Source organism: Stegostoma tigrinum, chromosome 8, assembly GCF_030684315.1.
Source record: "Stegostoma tigrinum isolate sSteTig4 chromosome 8, sSteTig4.hap1, whole genome shotgun sequence".
NCBI classification, from domain to species: domain Eukaryota; kingdom Metazoa; phylum Chordata; class Chondrichthyes; order Orectolobiformes; family Stegostomatidae; genus Stegostoma; species Stegostoma tigrinum.
The window spans coordinates 51,106,750-51,129,542 of NC_081361.1; the positions used below are offsets into that span (position 1 = coordinate 51,106,750).

The 22,793-nt window shown below is 42.4% G+C and overlaps 1 protein-coding gene across 1 annotated transcript in view; it reads right to left on the reverse strand.

The window, feature by feature from the left end:
* Positions 1-22,793, reverse strand: part of dnai4 (dynein axonemal intermediate chain 4) — a 116,597-nt gene that overhangs the window by 53,460 nt on the left and 40,344 nt on the right. The window contains exon 11 of the mRNA XM_048539720.1: positions 15,068-15,219. Within this exon, the coding sequence (XP_048395677.1) occupies positions 15,068-15,219 (152 nt within the window). The remainder of the gene's footprint in view (positions 1-15,067; positions 15,220-22,793) is intronic.

Here is a 22,793-nt window from a genome sequence, read left to right on the forward strand (position 1 = left end):
TCCAACAGTACATGTCTGACAAATAGCCAAAGTAGTGTGAGAAAAACAATAGGACCAGTATGGAAATGGGAACTCAGAGATACTGTACAGAGTATGGCAAAGAATGATATAAGAAAAAGGCACTTTGAGAAATGCAGAAAACTGTGGCAATAGGCTGTATGTTAGAAGACTGGGCAGAAAAGCAGCTGTGAGAGCTGAAGCTGCGAACAGAGGTAGCTGAACTTAATAGAACATAGAACATTACAGCACAGTACAGGCCGTTCAGCCCTCGATGCTGTGCCAACCTGTCATACCGATCTGAAGCCCATCTAACCTACACTATTCCATGTACGTCCATATGCTTATCCAATGACGACTTAAATGTACCTAAAGTTGGTGAATCTACTACCATTGCAGGAAAAGCGTTCCATTCCCTTACTACTCTCTGAGTAAAGAAACTACCTCTGACTTCTGTCCTATATCTTTCACCCCTCAATTTAAAGCTATGACCCCTCATGATCGCCGTCACCATCCTAGGAAAAAGGTTCTCCCTATCCACCCTATCTAACCTTCTGATTATTTTATACGTCTCAATTAAGTCACCTCTCAACCTTCTTCTCTCTAATGAAAACAGCCTTAAGTCCCTCAGCCTTTCCTCATAAGACCTTCCCTTCGTACCAGGCAACATCCTAGTAAATCTGCTCTGCACCCTTTCCAAAGCTTCCACATCCTTCTTATAATGCGGTGACCAGAACTGTATGCAATACTCCAAGTGCGGCCGCAACAGAGTTTTGTACATCTGCAGCATAACCTCTTGGTTCAGGAACTCAATCCCTCTATTAATAAAAGCTAAAACACTGTATGCCTTCTTAACAGCCCTGTCAACCTGGCTGGCAACTTTCAAGGATCTGTGTACATGGACACCGAGATCTCTCTGCTCATCTACACTACTAACAATCTTACCATTAGCCCTCTACTTTGCCTTCCGGTTACTCCTGCCAAAGTGCATCACCTCATATTTGTCTGCATTAAACTCCATTTGCCACCTCTCAGCCCAGCTCTGCAGCTTATCTATGTCTCTCTGCAACCTACAGCATCCTTCGTCACTATCCACAACTCCACTGACCTTAGTGTCGTCTGAAAATTTACTAACCCATCCTTCTACGCCCTCATCCAGGTCATTTATAAAAATGACAAACAGCAGTGGACCCAACACCGACCCCTGTGGTACACCACTAGGAACTGGTCTCCAGGATGAACATTTCCCATCAACTACCACCCTCTGTCTTCTTTCAGCAAGCCAATTTCCAATCCAAACTGCTATATCTCCCACAATTCCATTCCTCCGCATTTTGTACAATAGCCTATTGTGGGGAACCTTATCGAACGCCTTGCTGAAATCCATATACACCACATCAACCGGTTTACCCTCATCTACCTGTTTGGTCAACTTCTAAAAGAAGATATAAAGAAACTGTGACGGTCAGGAATTTATAAAGACATAGACCTCAGGTATATGACCCAGTATCAAATACAGTGTGAGAAATTGATTAGGAAAAAGCGAAGAGGAAACTAAAAGGGCTCACACACAGGTGGAAGAGTTAGAGACAATGTAGCAATTTAAAAACAGCTACAAACGTGGTACGTAAGTCAACACAGGAGCAAAAGGGGACCTCAGGCATCATACGAAATGTAAGAGGCTGATAGTGAAGTTACAGAGTCAGATATCAGCACAAAGAGGGATAATATGTCCATTTGCGACCCTTTAAGGTGGGAAGGGAGGAAAATGGTGACGTTGACTGGGGAGGGCTAGCAAATGCAGCAGCCAGACATGGAGAGGACCACCCAGGGGAATGGGGTCCCCCATTGGAGGGAGGGGCAGGAGAAAGGTCCATAGCCCCTATGGCACACCCCCACCCCACCCCGATCACTAGGAGACAACAACCAGCAGTGTGAGGAGTGCAACCGCAACCACTTGACACTACATATGCCACCCCTTATTATGTTCAACAGCTAAGAGATATAGCCAAATGTTTAGGGGATTGTTAACCTGGGGATAACCACCAGGTGCTTCTGCAAGATACACACAGCAATGAACCATACACGGGTTAGATAATGAGGAGGAGGAAAAACTAAGACCGATGTGTCTCCATCCCATTATGCGTTCAACTTTGCCAGAGCCCAAAATGCAGGAGGGGGAACATTAGTTGAGTTAAAGGAGGCCGTGGGACCTAGTAGAGAGGACCCAGTTAAGCCCTGAAGAAGTGTAGACAGAGGAAAGGGGAGCATCCAACTGCATTTGCCGCAAGGCTATGGCTCATGTTCCAGAGCATATACAGCCCAGGGCTAGACTGGCAAAGTTTGGCTGCACTTTTTGACAATCGATGGGTTTATACACTGGTAAAACATGGGACAGAGGAGTCATGAAAGCATGTGACATGTTTGACCCCTCCGACAACACACACACTAAGGTGTGGTTGTTGAGGAAAATAGTCAGAACTTCGGGGAAGGAGACAAAAGGATATAAGTCTTATGAAGGATGACTGGCGCCTTTTAGAGATCAAAGGGGCAGCATGGAGAAATAAAGGAAAGGGTCCAGTCCCAAGGGGACCATTACGTCCCTATCAAACGGTAGAATGGGGCATAGACATGGTTGAGAACCCAACCTGTGGCCATAGGGAGTGGAAGGACCCTCAGGGGCTCATGGAAGTGTTTTAATTGTGCGAGGAAAGACATTATGACAGAGATTATCCAAACCCTTGGAGGGGTGGAGCAAACCAGATGTAGGGACCCCAGTCCATGCCAAGAACAATGTGCAACCAATTGAGGCAACAATTGGGTTGTACCCGAACCTACAAGATGGTGTCAGGCCTCTCCAATATGTGATGCAAAATGGGATGGGACAGGGAGATCCTTAATGAACATTACAGTAGGAGGCTGCCCTATCACTTTCCTTTGGGGCACAAGGGGAATTCGCTCCAACCTGAACACATCAATTGTAAAGAGTGATGATTGGAAAATAGAAACAAAAATAATCTTGAGTAGTTTTACAGAACATTCTCAAATAGGGCAAGTAACTAGCCCTTTAAAGATACAGATAAGAGCAGTAGAGATGATCCAGTAGCATTATTAAAACTCCCAACAAATCAAGCGTATATCCTGGGAAGTGATTACATGGCCAGAGGAAGAGTATGCTTTGATTCAGTGAACGAGCAAGTGCCAGGAATAAGTGAGGAGCAGTTTTTTTGCTAAAATCCCTACAGGACAGTATAGGGAGAGAGTGTGTACAGTGGGAAAAATGTGGATCAGTTTGGACCTGATAGTACAAGGAATTATTGGACAAAACTGGGAAGTGTTTACCGAACATAAGCATGACTGTGGACAGATGCAAGAGGATGTCTGCATACGGGATCCAGATCAAAAGTCCAAAAGCAGTATGGATTCCCCAAGCAGGCAGGGGTGATATAGAAAAGTAGTGCAAAGTCTGGTAGCACAAAGGGTGTTAAGGCAAGTCACGTCTATGAACTATCCACCCATTTGGCCAGTAAAGAAACCAGATGGGAGTTGGTGACTGAATATTGATTATCGAGAACTAAATAAGATAACACCCTCTACAGCATCCACAGTGGATGCAAGCCCCAAAACAATGATTAAACAGAGTGAATCTGCAGTGGTTTATGGTGCTGGATGTAAGTAACGGATTTTGGTTAATCCCTTTGTCCCAGGAGTCTCAGTACAAATTTGTTTCTGCCTTTAAAGGGATACCTATATACATGGGCAGCTTTGTCAGAGATTTCACAACTCCCCATCAATATTTCATCAATGGTTAAGCAATAGTTTGTAGGTCTTTCCTAGGCCAGGCTGCTTCATATGGTATGTAGATGGTTCCTGTTTGCAGAAGCAAATCAAACAGCAGCATTACTAGCTCCCGAGTGAGTTGTCGCAGCTACTAAAAAAGCTCAATTTAAAAGTGAATCTAAAGAAAGCTCAGATAATGAGGCAGGAAGTGAGTTACTTAGGAGTGGTGTTAACACCGGGGAAAAAAAAGAGAAATAGACAAACAAAGAATTGAAACAGCAGCAGGACTTCTTATTCTGATAGATGTGAAGAGATTAAGATCATTTTTGGGGTTGATTGGGTATTGTAGAGACCATATTGATGGTTTTGCCACAAAGGCAGCACCACTAATAACGTTGCTAATGAAAAATGCCCCATAGGAATGGAAGCCAGAATACACACGAGCAATAATAGCTTTGAAACAGAGTTTGGCAAGTGTTCCTGCCCTAAAAATCCCAGATCTAGCAGCACCATTCTCCATGGAGGTGGCTGCAAATAACTCCACAATGTCAGCAGTCTTGTTGCAAGAGGTGCATGGTCATTTGATACCAGTAGCCTATGCCTCACACGTGCTCACACCAGTGCAGCAGGGGTAGACGGAATAAGAACAGCATTTATTGGCAGTATTCTCAGTGGTATAACATTTTACCTATATTGTAGGTTTGCACCCATTGACAATCTTGACAGAACATACCCCCATTCAGATGCTGCTGGATGGACGTATTAATGATGTCACAGCCAGCCAAAACAGAATTGCTAGATGGCCACTGTTATTACAAGGGAGAAACATAGCAATTGAAAACGGTTACAAGTATTACTATGTCAGCAGATAGTTTACCAGTGGACAACCCATGAGTGTCAGGTAGTGACAGCAAATGATCCATATGTATCTAAACAAAAAGGAGGTAATATTGGTAAAGAAAAGGTAGGGAATATCTAAGACAAGAGACAGACGGAGACAAAAATAGGAGAACAGCAAGTGAATAACAAATCACCCTTAAAATTTTTGTTGATGGCTCTTCATCTGTACAGGATGGAGAATGGAAAACTGGTTGTGATATCTAGATGGAAGATGAGCAAAGACCATAAGTGTGCAAGCAGCTGAGTTGGCAGCAGTGGTATATATCGTGAGCTACCCAGTTAAATTCCCCCCAAGATCTACTATCTATTCAGATAGTATAATTTAGGTGATGGGGTGAAAAGATTCGCACTTTCAGTGCAATGAAACAAATAAAATTAGATTGGCTGCACATTAGAGAAGAAACCATGTCTGTTTTATAGGAAAAAGAATCATCATGAGAAATGTGAAAGATCACTATCGTTGTTCCTTGGAATGAGGGTTCCTTCAGTGGTGAATGCTTTGAATTATATTTTTTATGAATGAGAGAGGATAACATCAGTTGATTGTGAGCGATGTATATTATATGTTTGAACATACAAGATGATCAGAGGATTAGGATAGGGTGGGCAGTGGGAGCCTTTTTCCTTGGATGATGATGGCTAGCACGAGAAGACATAGCTTTAAATTGAGGGGTGATTGACATCTGTCCTATATCTGAGGTAGGTTCTTTACTCAGAGTGTAGTAAGGGTGTGGAATGCCCTGCCTGCAACAGTAGAAGACTCGCCAACTTTAAGGGCATTTAAATGGTCATTGGATAAACATATGGATATTAATGGAATACTGTAGGTTAGATGGGCTTCAGATTGGTTTCACAGGTTGGCGTAACATCGGGGGCCAAAGGGCCTGTACTGCGCTGTAATGTTCTATGTTCTATGAACAAATGTCACGGTAATGGTTGGGTGATGGGAAGAAATGTGGCCTGCCCCTGAACTGTTTCAACCCTACTTTCCAATCTTTGCCCCAGTGGCTAAGAAAGCAGAATTATCTGTCACAGTCTGTGATAAAATTAATCTTTAAGGGACTTAACATGGCTCAAGGAAAAATTTCCTAAGGGTACGAAATTGCATGTACTTATGAGTCCGGTAAACTGGATCAGGGTGGGATGTAAGTCTGAGGTTATCCCAAATGTCAGAGAGGCTGAGGAAAATTTAGGTATGTGTCCAGTGACAGGATCAACTTTATTGCTTTATACCAATGACCTGCCCACTACTAAAGCTCAACCCACTACCACAATGACCCACGAAACACCTCAGAGCCACTGTGCAAACAAATCTCAGATACAGGGGGAGTAGGATTAGTTCTGCAAAAAACAGAAACGATAGTTACTCTCGCCAGAATATAGACAGAAGGATATGCAGGTGCCATCTTGGTGTGGTAGCACAATCCGGCAGCTATTTGACCACCTACTCCAGAGATAACTTAGTCGTAGAGGGTTCACATCGGAAAGAAAAAGGAGGAAGAGAGTGTTATAGAGCCAGTGGGAGCGGGCTATGTGTCAGGGGAAGCGACTGTTAACACCCTTGACATAGCAGAATTGGAGTATCTAAGTTCCTTCCAGGAAAAGATAAGGATAACAATAGGTCAGGAAAACTGGGATGAAGAAAAGGTGGATAGAAAAAGACAGCAAGTGGCACAGGTAGCCCTGAGCATCATCATTCAGAATATCACTAACAAGATTATAGACAGCTTGGCTCATGGGGCAGCCCATGACAACGAAGTGTCATTTTGTTCAATATATGCTAGCTGGCTTCTGTCGACGGTTAGCACAAATATATTGCAATTAGATGCTCATATAGTACTGGGCTGGGTGTCAGATGAGCAACTGAGAACATGGACCCTATGTCACCTCAGAAGTCTCACTCTCACCAACCAGTTTGTGATCACCTGCGATGATAATAAAGATCAGCTTTACACTGGTGCGGTGCTTCTTATACCCAAACATGGAGACAATCTGACACCTCTCAATACAAGTTCATAATGTGGAATAAAAACCATGAAGGAACATGGATATCATTAAGTAACCCACCAACCCATGCTGTAGTTCCAGAGCAATATAAAAGCGGGGGTGGATATGTCTCAATGCCATCAAGGGGGTCGTCATTGGGCATGTCCAAAAGAAATTAACAAATGAACAAACTCAGTGTGGATTTGCCTCTTATAAGAATTGTTCATTGGTTATTCACTGGCAGAATAGACAAACTTTTCTTAAGTGTGCCTTAGTAGGAAACATCTACCACGTTGCCAAGGCAGCCCCAGGATACCGAAAAGGAAGGTCTTTGTGTGCCTTAAATGGACAGAATGTGGCAATCAGCAATGAAAACTGAAAGAACTTCAGATGCTGTAAATCAGGAACAAAAACAGAAGTTGCTTGAAAAGCTCAGCAGGTCTGGCAGCATCTGTGAAGAAAAATCAGAGTTAACGTTTCATAGATAGTAGGAACTGCAGTTGCTGGAGAATCTGAGATAACAAGGTATAGAATTGGATGAACACTGCCAAGCAGCATCAGCAGAGCAGGAAGGCTGACATTTTGGGCTCTTCATGTCCAGTGACCCTTCCTCAGGACTGATGCTGCCTGACCTTCTGAGCTTTTCCAGCAACTTCTGTTTTTAGCAATCAGCAATATCTCTCCTAACTTAATCATTATCTACCGAGTTTTGTTTAAGTCAGAACCTGATGAGAAACTGCGCCTAACTCTATCCACCCACCCAAATGACACAGATGACAATTTTCCAATGCATACCAACAGAACTTCCACATATTCCACACTTCACTGCAGACTGGGTGAAGATCCTTTATGAGGCAAAGGAAGTTATCCATAAGTGGGCTACACATGAGAAGGAAATTAAAACACAGGCAGAGGAGGCAAATAGAGACTTAAGTTTCTGAAGTAAAATTTGGAAGTGGGGACTTAACTCTCAGGTCCATCCATGGATCAGAATTGAACCTCATGTGATTGTTATACGTGTTGTAATTGTCTACCGTTTGTTAAAACGCAAAATCAAGAAATGGAAAGGACTGACTCGTGGGATTGATCTTAGATACCAACAGATAACTTGTATGAAAGTGGTTTCGTAATTGTTGCTTGTTATAGGGTAGGAATATTGTAAATACAGCTAGTTCATAGTATTTACTATTAGTTCATTTGTCATTTGTATTTATATTAAGTGCATCTTACAAGATGTGATAGATGCAGACAATGTATTTGCGATGGAACAAAACCGATTTGTAACTTTGTACTTATCAAAACCATGGTCATAAACGTAAACAATAATCTAAATGGCACTTCACATAACACAACTGAAGTAATACTTTAGAGATATAAGGAACTGCAGATGCTGAAGAATCTGAGATAACAATGTGTAGAGCTGGAAGAACACAGCAGGCCAAGCAGCATCAGAGGAGCAGGAAAGCTCACGTTTCAGGCCTACAATGCTTTGTTGAGAATACATCGCTGTAAGGAACTAATGCTGACCACCGTCTAAGGTTGCCCTGGAGGATGTAGAAAATCCAATAGAGATGATCCTCAGTTAAATCTTTGGATCATACTGGGGGAGAAATTGGATAAGGCTGAAGATAATAAGAACTGACAGGAACTGATAAGAAGCCTAACAATGGGCTGTTGAATTATGCTGAGTCAGTCAGGTCTGCTAAAAGTTAAAACTGCAGAAAGTCAAGAACTGCTGTCTCTACTAGATAAGTCATACTTTGGACAAAACATTCAGGATTGCTCATGTGCACGGATAAATCCAAATAAGACATGCATTTGGGCATAATGTTCAGGATTGGTCACATGCACGCATAATTCCAAGTAAGACACCCACTTGGCACAGAGACTTGTGTATAAAGAGCCTGAAGAAATCCCTTTGTTCAGCAACATTTCGAAGATTAATGATGTTGAAGAAGTACCCTATGTCAGAAGGTGTTGTGAAGAGTTTTAGCCTAGCAGACTGTGAACGCTCCCAGCTAATAACATTTGGGATTAGTTACAGAAATCAGGGTAGTGAAAGACAAATACTGAGATATCTCTAATAGTTCAATGCGTGTGTTATTCATTTAAGTCCTTAAAATGAATTGTGGTTTTACAGAGCTCCAAGGGGCTCCACTGTATCTTTGTCTCTGTACCATGTTGTCTCTCAGCGATGGGCAACACTGTACATAGCAGCCAACAAGTCAAGGTTGAATTAGTTGTTTCTCTAGAATTATTTAATCAATCTGTAGAGTACTAAAAAAAACTCTGAAAGACCGTTCATTCCACAACTCCATTGTCAGCTGCACACTCCCCACCAACCCCTCCACCACACCTGTTATCTTTCCCTGCAACCAGAGGAGGTGCTACACCTGCCCCTACATTTCCTCTCTTACCTCCATCCAAGATCCTTCCAAATCCGTCAGAGATTTACCTGCTCTTCATCTAACTTAATCCACTGTTGCTTCCAATGTGATCTCCTCTATATCGGGGAGACCAAACACAGACTTCGCGACCGGTTCACAGAGCATCTGCACTCTGCACGCACCAACCAACCTGATATTCTGGTTGCCATCCACTTTAATCTCCTTCCTCCACTCTCCTGGTGACATGTCCATCCTTGGCCTCCTCCACTGTCAGAGTGAGGCCAAATGTAAACTGGAGAACAACACCTGATATTTCATCTTGGGAGCTTACAGACCAATGGTATCGAGTCAATATTGACTATACCAGCTTCAAAATCTCTCCATCCCTCAACCTGTCTACCTTCTAACTCACCTATGCACTCCACCCTTCCCTGTAACCAGGCCACAATCCAATACACCTCCAATCCAATATATCTCCAATACACCTACCCTTCCCCCAAACCCCTCTCTCTATTTATTTCTGGGCTCCTCCCCCTCCCCACTCCTGAAGAAGAGTTTTGGCATGAAACATTGACATCCCTACTTCTTCGATGCTGTCTGATCTGCTGTGTTTTTTCAGCTCCACTTTTATTGACCAATTGTCACTAGAAGATTCAAACCAGTTTCTTACAGTAAAAACAACCCCCCTTTATCATTGTATCTTCTGTATTCTCTGTAATGAATCTGAACTAATTAATTGGCAATTAACACAGTGCAGAAAGACACAAGTCAATTACAGATGGACAACTCAGGTCCACTGACCAATAGTAATATGGATGTGTGCGCGCGCGTGCGTGTGGCACACGCACATATTGGTGGGGGGGGGAGGTAGTTATGTGCACTCTGATTTTAAACTGTATAGATGCTTTGTGTGTCTTTGTGCCTTTTGTTGTATGCTGTAATTGGGCTGTAAATTACAAATAAAGGTCAAGTGAATCCACCTTGTGACTCAGACTGTCGTTGAAAATATCCTTCCAGTCACTGTTGACAGTATCTGACTGTGGACAAAAATAGACCCTGTCTTAGTGAAACTAAAACAGCTGATAGTAACAGGTGAAACGGAAGGGACTTTGTAGTTAGGATTGAGATCAAATTACCATAAATGACGGCATATAACTATGGGGAGCAAGGGTGATTATCCTGAGTAAAGGACGCTGCCAAATACTGGATGAAATACACCATGGTCATCCAAGGGTTTCCAAGATGAAGATGCCAGCAAGAAGCTATATATGATAGTCAGAGTTAGATGCTCTGAGTGCCGTCAAGGACAAGAATTGCCACCAGCAGAGCCCCCACATTTGTGGGAATGGTTGGATACACCCTGCTCTCAGTCGCATGTTGACTATGCCGATCCTTTCATAGGCTCCATGTTCCTGGTCATTGTGCATGCCCATTCAAAGTGGTCGGACGTGTATAACGTTCGCTCAGCAAACGCAAGGGTGACCACTGAGAAGCTGTGAGCATTGTTCACAGCACACAGACTCCTGGAAGTATTGATCATCGACAATGGGATATCATTTACCGCAGGCAATTTGAATATTTCCTAAAGTCAAACGGCAAATCCGTACCATCCACTGTCCAATGATCTTGCAGAAAGAGCAGTCCAAACATTGAATGCAGGCTTAAAGAAGCAACCTTCAGTGTTACTTGATACCAAACTGTCCCAGTTCCGGTTTGATTATAGGATTATCCCACACACAACAACAGGAATAGCTTCAGCAAAGTTGCTGATGGGGACAATACTCCACACCAAGGTAAACCTGATATTTCCAGATCTAGATGGGGACAGTGAACCAGCAGCAGGAACTCCAATGCTGGCCACATGCCTCATCTAAGCAAGAGAGACAATTTAATTCAGGGGATAGTGTTTGATGCGGGAACCATGAAAATGGCCCTGCATGGGCACTAGGCACGACTGATGCAAGGTCAGGTAGGTGATACAATCCTGAACAAACATAGAGATCACCTGAAAGCCGTTACCCTGCCAACAGGGCAGGAGCAAAACATATCTGGCCTCTCAGAACAACCAGAAGGCCTGTCAGAGACCGTAGGTTCTCCACAACGATCTACTGACAAGGAAACCTCAAAGTCCCAGATAGATGCAGCCTCGATACCATTACACCTGGAAGAAGTGAGAGAAATTCTCCTGAGACACTCCGGATGCAAGAGATGGGCTAGAACTGGACCTGGAGCGAAAATGTCACAAGAAAAGCCAAAAGAGAAAGTTCAGGCCGACATTGCCGGATTTGGGAGGGTGGGGGGGATGTAGTGACTGGAACCAGCTGGATCTTGTTGATTACCCTTTTATTGGGGTTGTTACCATGGGCCAATCAAGAACACCCTGGCTGACCAATATAACCAGGGGATAGACTGTTACCTAGTGTTTTTACTGTGTCTCACACCTACAAAAAAGAAAAAAAGAGAAAAAAGATTTAGACTCTCCTCAGTTCCGGGGACAGACTTTGAGCTGGCTGGTCACAGCCAATGTAGTGTGCGCTAATAAATAAAGGGTAACTTGATGACAAGATACTGGTGTTTGTGTAGTTATTTCAAATGTAAACATCAAAAACATTTCTGATAAAAGAGCTTGGGTGAAAGCATTTTAGTAAGACAGTTTAAAACTTGTTATTTAGGATGAATAGTTGTGGAGAAGCTGGATTAACATTAATTTGTAGCCTTTAGGTAATTATCAGTACATCTAGCTAATGTACATTTATTTTTGTATGATAATGGTGGTAGTTCTAATTTGCAGCAGTTTTTAGTGCATTAAAGATCAAGAATTTAACCAGACTTCTGTAGACAATCAGCCTTGTATGCAGAAACTGGTTCTGATAAGAAACACTCCGGAAAAACAATGAGAAAGGAGATTTTAGCAGCTAGTTCAGTGTTTGCAAAAGAGAAGAATCTGATCCCACAATAATCACGAATTTTTAAATAAAGCTATATGGGTATGTTGAAATTATAAATGCAGCTGACAAACGAACATCAGGGATTTTAACTGAGTTCCTATGGACAGGCAACCTGAGACAGTAGGGAGGAAGTCCCATTCTGCTAGCAGAGATGGTTGTATAACATCAGTACTGGAATGTTCCTAATAGCAGGGAGGCCTGGTAACAGGAAGCTCTTACAGCAGGAACGTTGAATACTAAGGGCAGATATCGGTATTGGAATGTGGTTGTGTAAGATGTATTGTGAGAGGCCAGGAATAGGTGATAAAGATGTCTAGCAAATGTCATAAGATCATGGGAAGATCTAGGATTGTCCATGAAGTTGTGTATCATTTATCATGCATTCACACGATTGGCTGTGTATGTCAGAGGGGTTGTGGCAAATGCTTATGTTAATGTTGCATATAGCCATTGTAACATGGTACGTATAAATATCCTGTACTTTATTGGGAAAGGTAGAGAGTTGTGCAGACCTCTCCCATGCTGCGCTGGTAAAGAGTTCTGAATAAGGTTCAATATGCACTGCTGAACAGAGCATTCAAGACTCCTCTTTAAAATACATCTCAAACAAGTGGTTTGCTGAATGTTTACTTGAAACATAGAAAGTTGGAGCAGAAGCAAGCCATTCAGGTTTTTGATCCTTCTCTCCCATTCAATCTGATTCTGGCTGATTATCTAACTCAGTACTCTGTCCCTCCTTTCTCCCCATTCCTTTTGATACAGTTAGTCATAAGAACTGTAACTCATTCTTCAAAATATTCAACGTTTTGGCCTCAACTGCTTTCTGTGACAGAGAATTCTGTAAGCTCACTCCTCTCTGGTTGAAGAAATTTCTCCTCATTTTAATGCCAAATGGCCCACCGCGTATCCTTAGACCGTGACCCTCAGCTCTGGACTGTCTTGTCGTCAGGAACATGAGTTTATGCTATCTAGTCCTGGTATAAATTTTATAAGTTTCTATGAGACTCCTATCCCCCGCCCCCAGCAACTATCATATCCTCCATTCCTCTAAACTCCAGTGAATATAGCGCTAACTGATCCAGTCTCTTTATCTACATCAGAATAAATAGGGAGAGAGGGGAAGGCGGACTGAAGATGGAGAGAAAAGAAGATAGGTGGAGAGGAGAGTATAGGTGGGGAGGTAGGGAGGGCATAGGTCAGTCCAGGGAAGACAGACAGGTCAAGGAGGTGGGATGAGGTTAGTAGGTAGGAAATGGAGGTGCGGCTTGAGGTGGGAGGACAGGATGGGTGAGAAGAAGAACAGGTTAGGTAGGCAGAGACAGGTTGGGCTGGTTTTGGGATGCAGTGGGGGGAGGGGAAGAGCTAGGCTGGTTGTGTGATGCCGTGGGGGGAGGGGACGAACTGGGCTGGTTTTGGGATGCGGTGGGGGAAGGGGAGATTTTGAAGCTGGTGAAGTCCACATTGATTCCATTGGGCTGCAGGGTTCCCAAGCGGAATATGAGTTGCTGTTCCTGCAACCTTCGGGTGGCATCATTGTGGCACTGCAGGAGGCCCATGATGGACTTGTCATCTAAAGAGTGGGAGGGGGAGTTGAAATGGTTCGCGGCTGGGAGGTGCAGTTGTTTGTTGCGAATCGAGCGGAGGTGCTCTGCAAAGCGGTCCCCAAGCCTCCGTTTGGTTTCCCCAATGTAGAGGAAGCCACACCAGGTACAATGGATACAGTATACCACATTGGCAGATGTGCAGGTGAACCTCTGCTAAATATGGAAAGTCATCTTGAGGCCTGGGCTAGGGGTGAGGGAGGAGGTGTGGGGGCAAGTGTAGCACTTCCTACGGTTGCAGGGGAAGGTGCCGGGTGTGGTGGGGTTGGAGGGCAGTGTGGAGCGAACAAGGGAGTCACGGAGAGAGTGGTCTCTCCGGAAAGCAGACAAGGGTGGGGATGGAAAAATGTCTTGGGCGGTGGGTCGGATTGTAGATGGCGGAAGTGTCGGAGGATGATGCTTTGTATCCGGAGGTTGGTGGGGTGGTGTGAGGGAACGAGGGGGATCCTCTTTGGGCGGTTGTGGCGGGGGCGAGGTGTGAGGGATGTGTTGCGGGAAATGTGGGAGACGCGGTCAAGGGCGTTCTCGACCACACTGGGGGGAAAGCTGCGGTCCTTGAAGAACTTGGACATCTGGGATGGAATTCTGTACTTGCTTTCTCCTTCTCCCAAGCAAAGAAGGATGTGAAGTACTCATTTAACACTCAAAAATGTCTTCCATTTCATGCACAGACTGTTCTCTTAATCGTTAATAGGCCCTACTCTTTTCCCGGTTATTCTTATCCCCTTGAAATACTTAGAGTATCTTGAGATTTTTCCTAATCTGTCCAGCCAGTGTTTTCTCATTCCCCTTTTTGCTCTCCTAATTGCTTGCTTGAGTTCCTCCCTGCACTTTCTGTACTCCTCTAGGACCCCTATTGTTTAGCTCCTTTAGTACCAGTTACATACCACTCTTTTCCTTTTTATCCAGTTTTGAATAATGTTGGACCTCCACGGTTTTCTGTGCTTGTAGCTCCTACATTCAACTCTAAAGTGAATATGTTGGGCTCGTAATCCCCCCAGGACCTTTCTGAACACTTTTACTTTTTTGTTTAGATTTAGTTTCAAGTAGCTGTTCCCAGTCTATTTTGACCAGAACCTGTCTTATTTTAATAAGATCTCTCTTACTCCAGTTCAAAACCCATTTTTGTAGACCATCTTTTCCTTTTCCACAACAAACTTGAACTGGCCTAGGATGCCACTTAATAAAAGGGCAATTAGGGATGGGCAGTAAGTACGGCACTTACTAATGATTCCTACATCTCACGAGGAAGTTTTAAAAAAAAGACTTGAAAGATTTTTTTTTGAACATGTACAATGGAACAAAAATGATTTTCTGTGTTGGTTTTTCTATCCAAACAATAAAATGAAAAGTGGAAGTGATTATGCAATTTATCTCAATTTCAATACTGCAAATAGGGAGTACGGAAGACTTACAAGAGGACTGATACCGCACTAAATTAATGGCAACGATCATCCAGCTATCTTACCTGCTGTCCAGAACTAGCCCATTTTCAGGGTTGCGGATGTTGTAGATTGCTACAGTTCCATCATAGTGGCCTACTGCCAGCAGGTTAGGGCTATCTGAAGAGAACTCCAGAGCAGTAACACCACTTTCACAATTATAGATGCGCTCAGGCCACTAATACAAATAGAGAAATAAATTTTTGAGTAAAGTAAAACCATATCCATAAAGAGACATTCTTATTAAAATAATTATTCTTCTATTGAAATCTAAGCCACCAAGAATAAAAATAAAGATGATTTGCAGTTATAAAATATTATCAATTTTGTACATTCAACAGAAGTTAATGCAGGGTGGCATTAGAGTCATACAGAGGTATAGCATGGAAACAGTCTCTTCCAGCAAATTCGCCATGTCGACCAGATATCCTAAATAAAACTAGTCCCTGTTTTAGAGAAGATTTGTAGCCCAGGTTGTGGATTAGGTTGTAGACTTGCTTGCCAAGCCAGTGCATTTAACGACAGTCGTTTCATCACCCTGTTAGGTTACATTGTCAGTGTGCCCCAATGAAGCATTGTGGTTTGTTCTGCTTGTTATTTATACGCCTCAGCTTTCTGGGGTGGTTGGCATTACTTCCGGTTCTGTTTTTCACTGGTTTGTATGTTAAGTTCAGTTCAATATGTTTGTTGACAGAGTTCCAGTTGTAATGCTGGGCCACCATGAATTTCCAGGCATGTCTCTGTTTGGCTTGTGCTATTATGGATGTGTTGTCCCAGCGGAATTTGTGTCCTTCTTTGCCCTTGTGTATTGAGAAATTCTTAAAGGGTTTCAAAATGTTTCATGAGAATTATCTCTCTGTGGCCAGCAGTGTGCCACAAGGATGAGTGCTGGGTCCACTGCTTTTTTGTCATTTATACAAATGATTTGTATGTGAAATAGGAGGTATGGTTAGTAAATTTGCAGATGACACCAAAATTGGAAGTGTAATGGATATGGAAGAAGCTTAGAGATAATAGGAACTGCAGATGCTGGAGAATCCAAAATAATGAAGTGTAGAGCTGGATGAACACAGCAGGCCAAGCAGCATCTTAAGAGCAGAAAAGCTGATGTTTCGGGCCTAGACCCTTCATCATGCTGCTTGGCCTGCTGTATTCATCCAGCTCTACATTTTGTTATCATGGAAGAATGTTACCTCAGAGTACAGCAGGATCCTGATCAGATGGGCAATGGGCCAAAGAGTGGCAAACAGAGTTTAATTTAGATAAATGTAAGGTGCTGCACTTTGGAAAGGCAAATCAGGGCAGGACTTATACACTCAACAGTAAAGACCTGGGGAGTGATATTTTTTAAAAGCAATGGATATCCAAAAAGTACAATCCGTTGTTACCTTCGTGACAGACCACAACAAGACAAACTCGTCCAGACACACTAGTCACCTTACTGTACATCAGAGATGACCATAAGACTACTCAGACCCCGAGGTGTCAGAGTAGCTGACAAATCAACAACCACTCTGCGACAGCTACTGGAGAATGTGAAGGACTCCATATACACAACCAATAAAACTAACATAATATACAAAATACCATGCTAGGACTGTGAGAAACATTACATAGGCCAAACTGGAACAAAAACTGACAATAAGGATACACAAACACCAACTAGCCACCAAGAGGCACGGTCAATTCTCACTGGTCTCAAGACATATGGACAAAGAAGGATACAAATTTGACTGTGATAACACATCAATAATAGCACGAGCTCAACAGAGACATGCCAGGGAATTCCTGAAGGCCCGGCATTACAACTGGAACTCCATCAGCAAACACCTTGAACTGGACTCGATATACAAACCACTGAAAGACAGAACCGGAAGTAATGACAACCACCCCAGCAACTGAGGCATATAAATAATAAGCAGGTCAAAGCACCAACCCTTCACTGGAAGTGCACTGACGATATTACCTAGCAGGGCAACAAAACATTTGCAATTAAATATACCAGCTCAGCAAGCAAGCCTACAACCTCAAATCTAGTTCCATTTGCCAGCATTTGGCCCATATCCCTCTAAACCCTTTCCATTCATGTACCCATCCAGATGCCTTTTAAAATGCTGTAATTGCACCAGCCTCCACCACTTCCTCTGGCAGCTCATTCTACACATGCACCACCTTCTGCATGAAAAAGTTGTCCCTTAGGTACCTTTTAAATCTTTCCCCTCTCGCCTTAAACCTTTGTTCTCTAGTTTTGGACTTCCCCACCCCAGGGAAAAGACCTTGTCTGTTTACACTATCCATGCCCATCATGATTTTCTAAACCTCTACAAGGTCACCCCTCAGCCTCAGAAGCTCTGGAGAAAATAGCCCCAGACTATTCATCCTCTCCCTATAGCTCAGACTATTCAACCCTGGCAACATCCTTGTAAATCTTTCATGAATACTTTCAAGTTTCATAACATGCTTCCTACAGCAGATAGACTAGAATTGCACGCAGTATTCCAAATGTGGCCTAACCCATGCCCTGCACAGCTGCCACATGAATTCCCAACTCCTATATACAATGCACTGACCAATGAAGGCAAGCATACTAAATCCCTTCTTCACCATCCTATCTACCTGTGACTCAATTTTCAAGGAATTATGAATCGGCACTCTAAGTCTCTTCATTCAGTAACAGTCCCCATTGAGAGTACGAGTCCTGCCCTGATTTGCCTTCCCAAAATGCATCACCTCACATTTATCAAAATTAAACTCCATTTGCCACTCCTTGGCCATTGCCCATTTGATCAAGATCCTGTAATACTCTTAGGTAACCTTCTCCCATATTCCTGACACCTCCGATTTTGGTGTCATCTGCAAACTTAACCATACTTTCTATTTCACATCCAAATCATTGATAAATGACAAAAATGTAGTGGACCCAGCGCCGATCCGTGCGGGACACTGCTAGTCAAAGGCGTTCAGTCCGAAAAAAAAAATTCCACTGCCACCCTCAGTCTTCGGCTTAGAGCCAGTATTGTATCCAAATGGCTAGTTCTCCCTGTATTCCATGTGATCTACCTTGCCAACCAGTCTACCATAAGAACTTTATCAAACGCCTTGCTGACGTCCATATAGATCACATTCACTGTTCTGCCTTCGTCAATCCTCTTTGTTACTTCTTCAAAATATTCACTTAAGTTAGTGAGACACAACTTCCCATGCACAAAGTCATGTTGACTAACCCTAATCAGTCCTGCTTTTCCAAATACACACAAATTCTGTCCCTCCAGACTCCCTCCAACAAACCTATCCATGAGTGATGTCAAGCTCACCAGTCTATAGTTGCTTGGCTTTTCCTTACCATGTTTCTTAATTAGTGGCACCATGTTAGCCAACGTCCAGTCTTCGGGCAGCTTACCTGTGGCTATCATTGATATAAATATATCTCAGCAAGGTGCCCAGCAATCACTTCACTAGCTTCTCAGATCTCTAGAGTATACCTGATCAGGTCCCAGGGATTTATCCAGCTTTATGTATTTTAAGATGTCCTCCTCTTCCATAATATGGACATTTTTCAAGATGTTGCAAATTATTTCCCCACGTTCTATATTGTCCACAATAAATACTGATGCAAAATACTCATTTAGTATCACCCCCATCTCCTGCAGCTCCACACATTGGCGACCTTGCTGATCTTTAAGGGGGCCTATTATCTCCCTAGTAACCCTTCTGTCCTTAATGTACTTGTAGAATTCTCCTTAATCTTATTTGCCAAAGCTATCTCATGTCCTCTTTTCGCCCTCCTGATTTCTCTCTTATGTATACTCCTGTTGCCTTTGTACTCCGCTAGTCAATGTCTGCTGTCTATACTTGGCATATGCTTTATTCTTTTCCTTGACAAAAACCTGAATATCTCCAGCATTCCCTACACCTACCAGCCTTGCTCTTTGCCCCAACAGGTATATACTGTCTCTGTTTTTGAAGGCTTCCTCCAGCTATCCTTTACCTGCAAACAATTCCCCCAGTCAACTTTTGAAAGCTCTTGCCTAATACCATAAAAATTGGGCTTCTTCCAAATTAGAAATTTAACTGTTAGATCCAGTCTATCATTTTCCATCACTATTTTAAAACTTATAGAATTATGGTCACTGGCCCCAAAGTGCTCCCCACTGACACCTGTCACCCCTGTCTTGCCTTATTTTCCAACTATAGGTCAAGTTTTGCACCTTCTCTGGTAGGTACATCTACATACTGATTTACAAAATTTTCTTGTACACACTTAACAAATTTCTTTCCATCCAAGCCCTTAACACTATGGTAGTCCCAGTCTATGTTTGGAAAGTTAAAATCCCCTATCATTCTTACAGATAACTGAGAGATCTCCTGACAAATTTGTTTCTCAATTTCATGCTGACTATTGGGGGTTCTATGGTACAATACTAATAAGGTGATCTTCCCCGTCTTATTTCTCAATTCATCCAAATAACTTCCCTGGACATGTTCCATTGAATATCTTCCCTAATTATAGCTGTAGTATTACCCCTAATCAAAATTGCCACTCCCTCTCCTCTCTTGTCCCCACTTTCTATCCTTCCTCTTGCACCTATACCCTGCAACATTAAGCTGCTAGCCCTATTCATTCCTGACCACATCTCTGTAGTTTCTACGCTATCCCGGTCACATGTTCACAACCATGCCCTGAGTTCATCTACATTATCTATAAGGCCTCTTGCATTAAAATAAATGCAGTTTAATTTATCAGTCCTACCTTGTTCTCTGTGTTGTTCCTGCCTGACTTACTCCTTTTCCTAACTGTACCAGTCTCAGACTGATCTCCTTCTTCACTATCTCCCTGAGTTCCACCCAAAACCCCTGTCCCCCTTACTAGTTTTAATACTCCCGAGTAGCACAAGCAAATCTCACTGCAAGTAAATTATCTCCCTTCCAATTCAGGTGCAATCTTTCCTTCTTATGCAGGTTGCTTCAACCTCTTGTGCTCCAGTGAAAAAAATCCCAGCCTATCCATCCTCACTTTTAACTCAAACCTTCCATTCCTGGTGACATCCTGATAAATCTCTTGTAAGCTCTCTCCAGCTTAATAATATCCTTCCTACCAGGCAACCATAACTGGACAGAGTGCTCTAGAAGAGGCCTCACCAATGTTCTGTACAACCTCATGACATCCCAACTCCTATACTCAAAGGTCTGAGCAATGAAGGCAAGTGTGCTAAATGCCTTCGTAACCACCCTGTCTATATGTGACACTAACTTCAAAGAATTATGCACCTGGACCCCTAGGTCTTTGTTCTACAAAACAACCCAAGGTACCACTTTTATTTATGTCAGTCCTGTCCTTATTTGTACCACCTAAAATGCAATACCTCACATTTATTCAAATTAAACTCCATCTGCCACTCTGCAGCACATTGACTCAATTGATCAAGATCTTTTTGCAATCTTCGATAACCTTCTTCACTGTCCGCTATATGATCAATTTTGGTGTCATCTGCTAATTTACAAACCGTGCCTCCTATATTCTCATCAAAATCATTTATATAAATGATAAACAAAAGTGGACCCAGTACCAAATGCTGTGGATCACCACTGGTCACAGGCCTCCAGTGTGAAAGACAATCCTCCACCACCATCCTCTGTCTCCTACAGACAAGCCAACATTGCATCCAGTTGGCAAGCTTAACCAGAATCCCATATGATCTAACTTTAGTAATTAGTATACCATGTAGAATCTTGTTACAGGCTTTACCAAAGTCCAAGTAAACAATATCTATTACTCTGCCCTTATCAATCTTTTTGGTTACTTCCTCAAAAAACACAATCAAGTTTGTGAGAAACAATTTCCCTCACATAAAACCATGTTCACTATACCTAATCATTCCTTGGCTCTCCAAGTGAATATAAATCCTATCTTGCAGAATCACTTCCAACAACTTACCTATCACCAAAGTCAGACTCATGGGTCTATTTATAGTTCCCAGGCTTCTCCTTACATCCCTTCTTAAACAAAGGCACAACATGAGCTACTCTCCTAATTATCCAGAAACTCAGTCATAGTTTTGAAGATTCAAATATTTCTGCAAGAGGCCCTGCAATTTCCTCCATAACTTCCTATAATGTCCTAGGATACACAGATCAGCCCCAGAGATTTATCTATGTTTATATTTTGATAGACCTTCAGTGCTCCCTCTTCTGTAATGTGAGGTGTTTTCTGAACATCTATATTTACTTCTTCATTCTCTAGCCTCTATTTCTGTCTCCACAGTAAAACCTGTTGTGAAATATTCATTTACTATCTCTCCCTTCTCCTGAGGTTCAATACAAAAATGGCCTCTTGTTCTTTGAGGGGTCCTACTCTCTCTCTCTTTAGTTGCTCCCTTGCCCTTAATGTATTTGCAGAACCTCTTTGGATCATTCTTAACCTTATTTGCCAAGGCTCTCATATTCTTTCTTTGCCTTTCTGATCTCCCTCTTAAGAATGCCTCTACACTCTTTATACTGTTCAAGAGATTCACTTGAACACAGTTGTCTTTGTCTAATATATAATTCCTTTTTATTCTTGACGAAAACCTCAATATCTTTATTTATCCACTGTTCTCTAATCCTACCAGCCTTACCATTCTCTCTAACAGAAACACTATGATTCTGTACCCTCGTACCACAGTATAGGAAGCCTCTGACTTATCAGGTGTGATTTTGCCTGTGAACAATCTACTCCGATAAACTTTTGAAAGCTTTTGTCTGATACCATTAAAATTTGCCTACTCCATCTAAAAAGTTTAACTTTTATGGAAGGCTTATCATTTTCCATAACTATTTCATCACAAATAGAACTTTGATCACTAGACCCAAAGTGATTTCCGACCATCTCTTTAGTCACTTGGCCTGTCTTATTACTCAAGAGAAGGTCAAGTTTTGCTCTTTAGCAGGAATATTTACATGCTGATAAAGAAAATATTCTTGAACACATTTAACAAATTATCCACGACTCAAACCTTGAACACTATGGCTAAATGAGTCAATGTTTGGAGAATTAAAATTACCTACTATTACAATCTTAGTATTCTAACAGGTAGTTCTGCCTTAACATGTGTTTCGTTAATGCGAATTCGCTGTAATGCGGTTGATGAACCGTGGACGCTGGTTAGATAACAAACTTTCTGCTGTACAGGTATAGTGATTTCCCCATAAAGTGATTTTCTGTAGTGCTATTTTTGATAGCGCGAGGTCACTCAAGAATGTAACTATCACGTTATAGTAGAACTACCTATATATATCTAAGATCTCTCTACAAATTTGTTCTTCAATTTCCCTCTGACTCCTGGGGTGGGGGGGGGGGGTGTGGGTGGCGGTGTCTATGGTACGGTCCCATCAAGTTGATCATTCTTTTTTGGTTCTATTTTCAACTCATATTTTCACTGGATGATTTTTCAGAAATATCTTCAAGTTACAGCAGTAATAGTTTGCTTAATCAAAAACGCCACACCGCCCCCTCCTCCTCTTTTGCTTCTCTTTCTATTCTTCCTATAGCATTCAAAATCCAGAATTTTGAGCTGCCAGTCCCGTCCATCGCTCAGCCAAGTTTCTGTAATAGCAATGGCAGCCAGAGCCCATGTTCCCAAACATGCCCTGAGGTCATCAGCCCTACCTATTAGACCCCATTACACTGAATTCTTTAATTTTAATTTTAATTCTTCAGAGTTACTTCATTCTCTGAAATATTCATTCTCTGTCTTTTCTAATTAACTTGTTCTT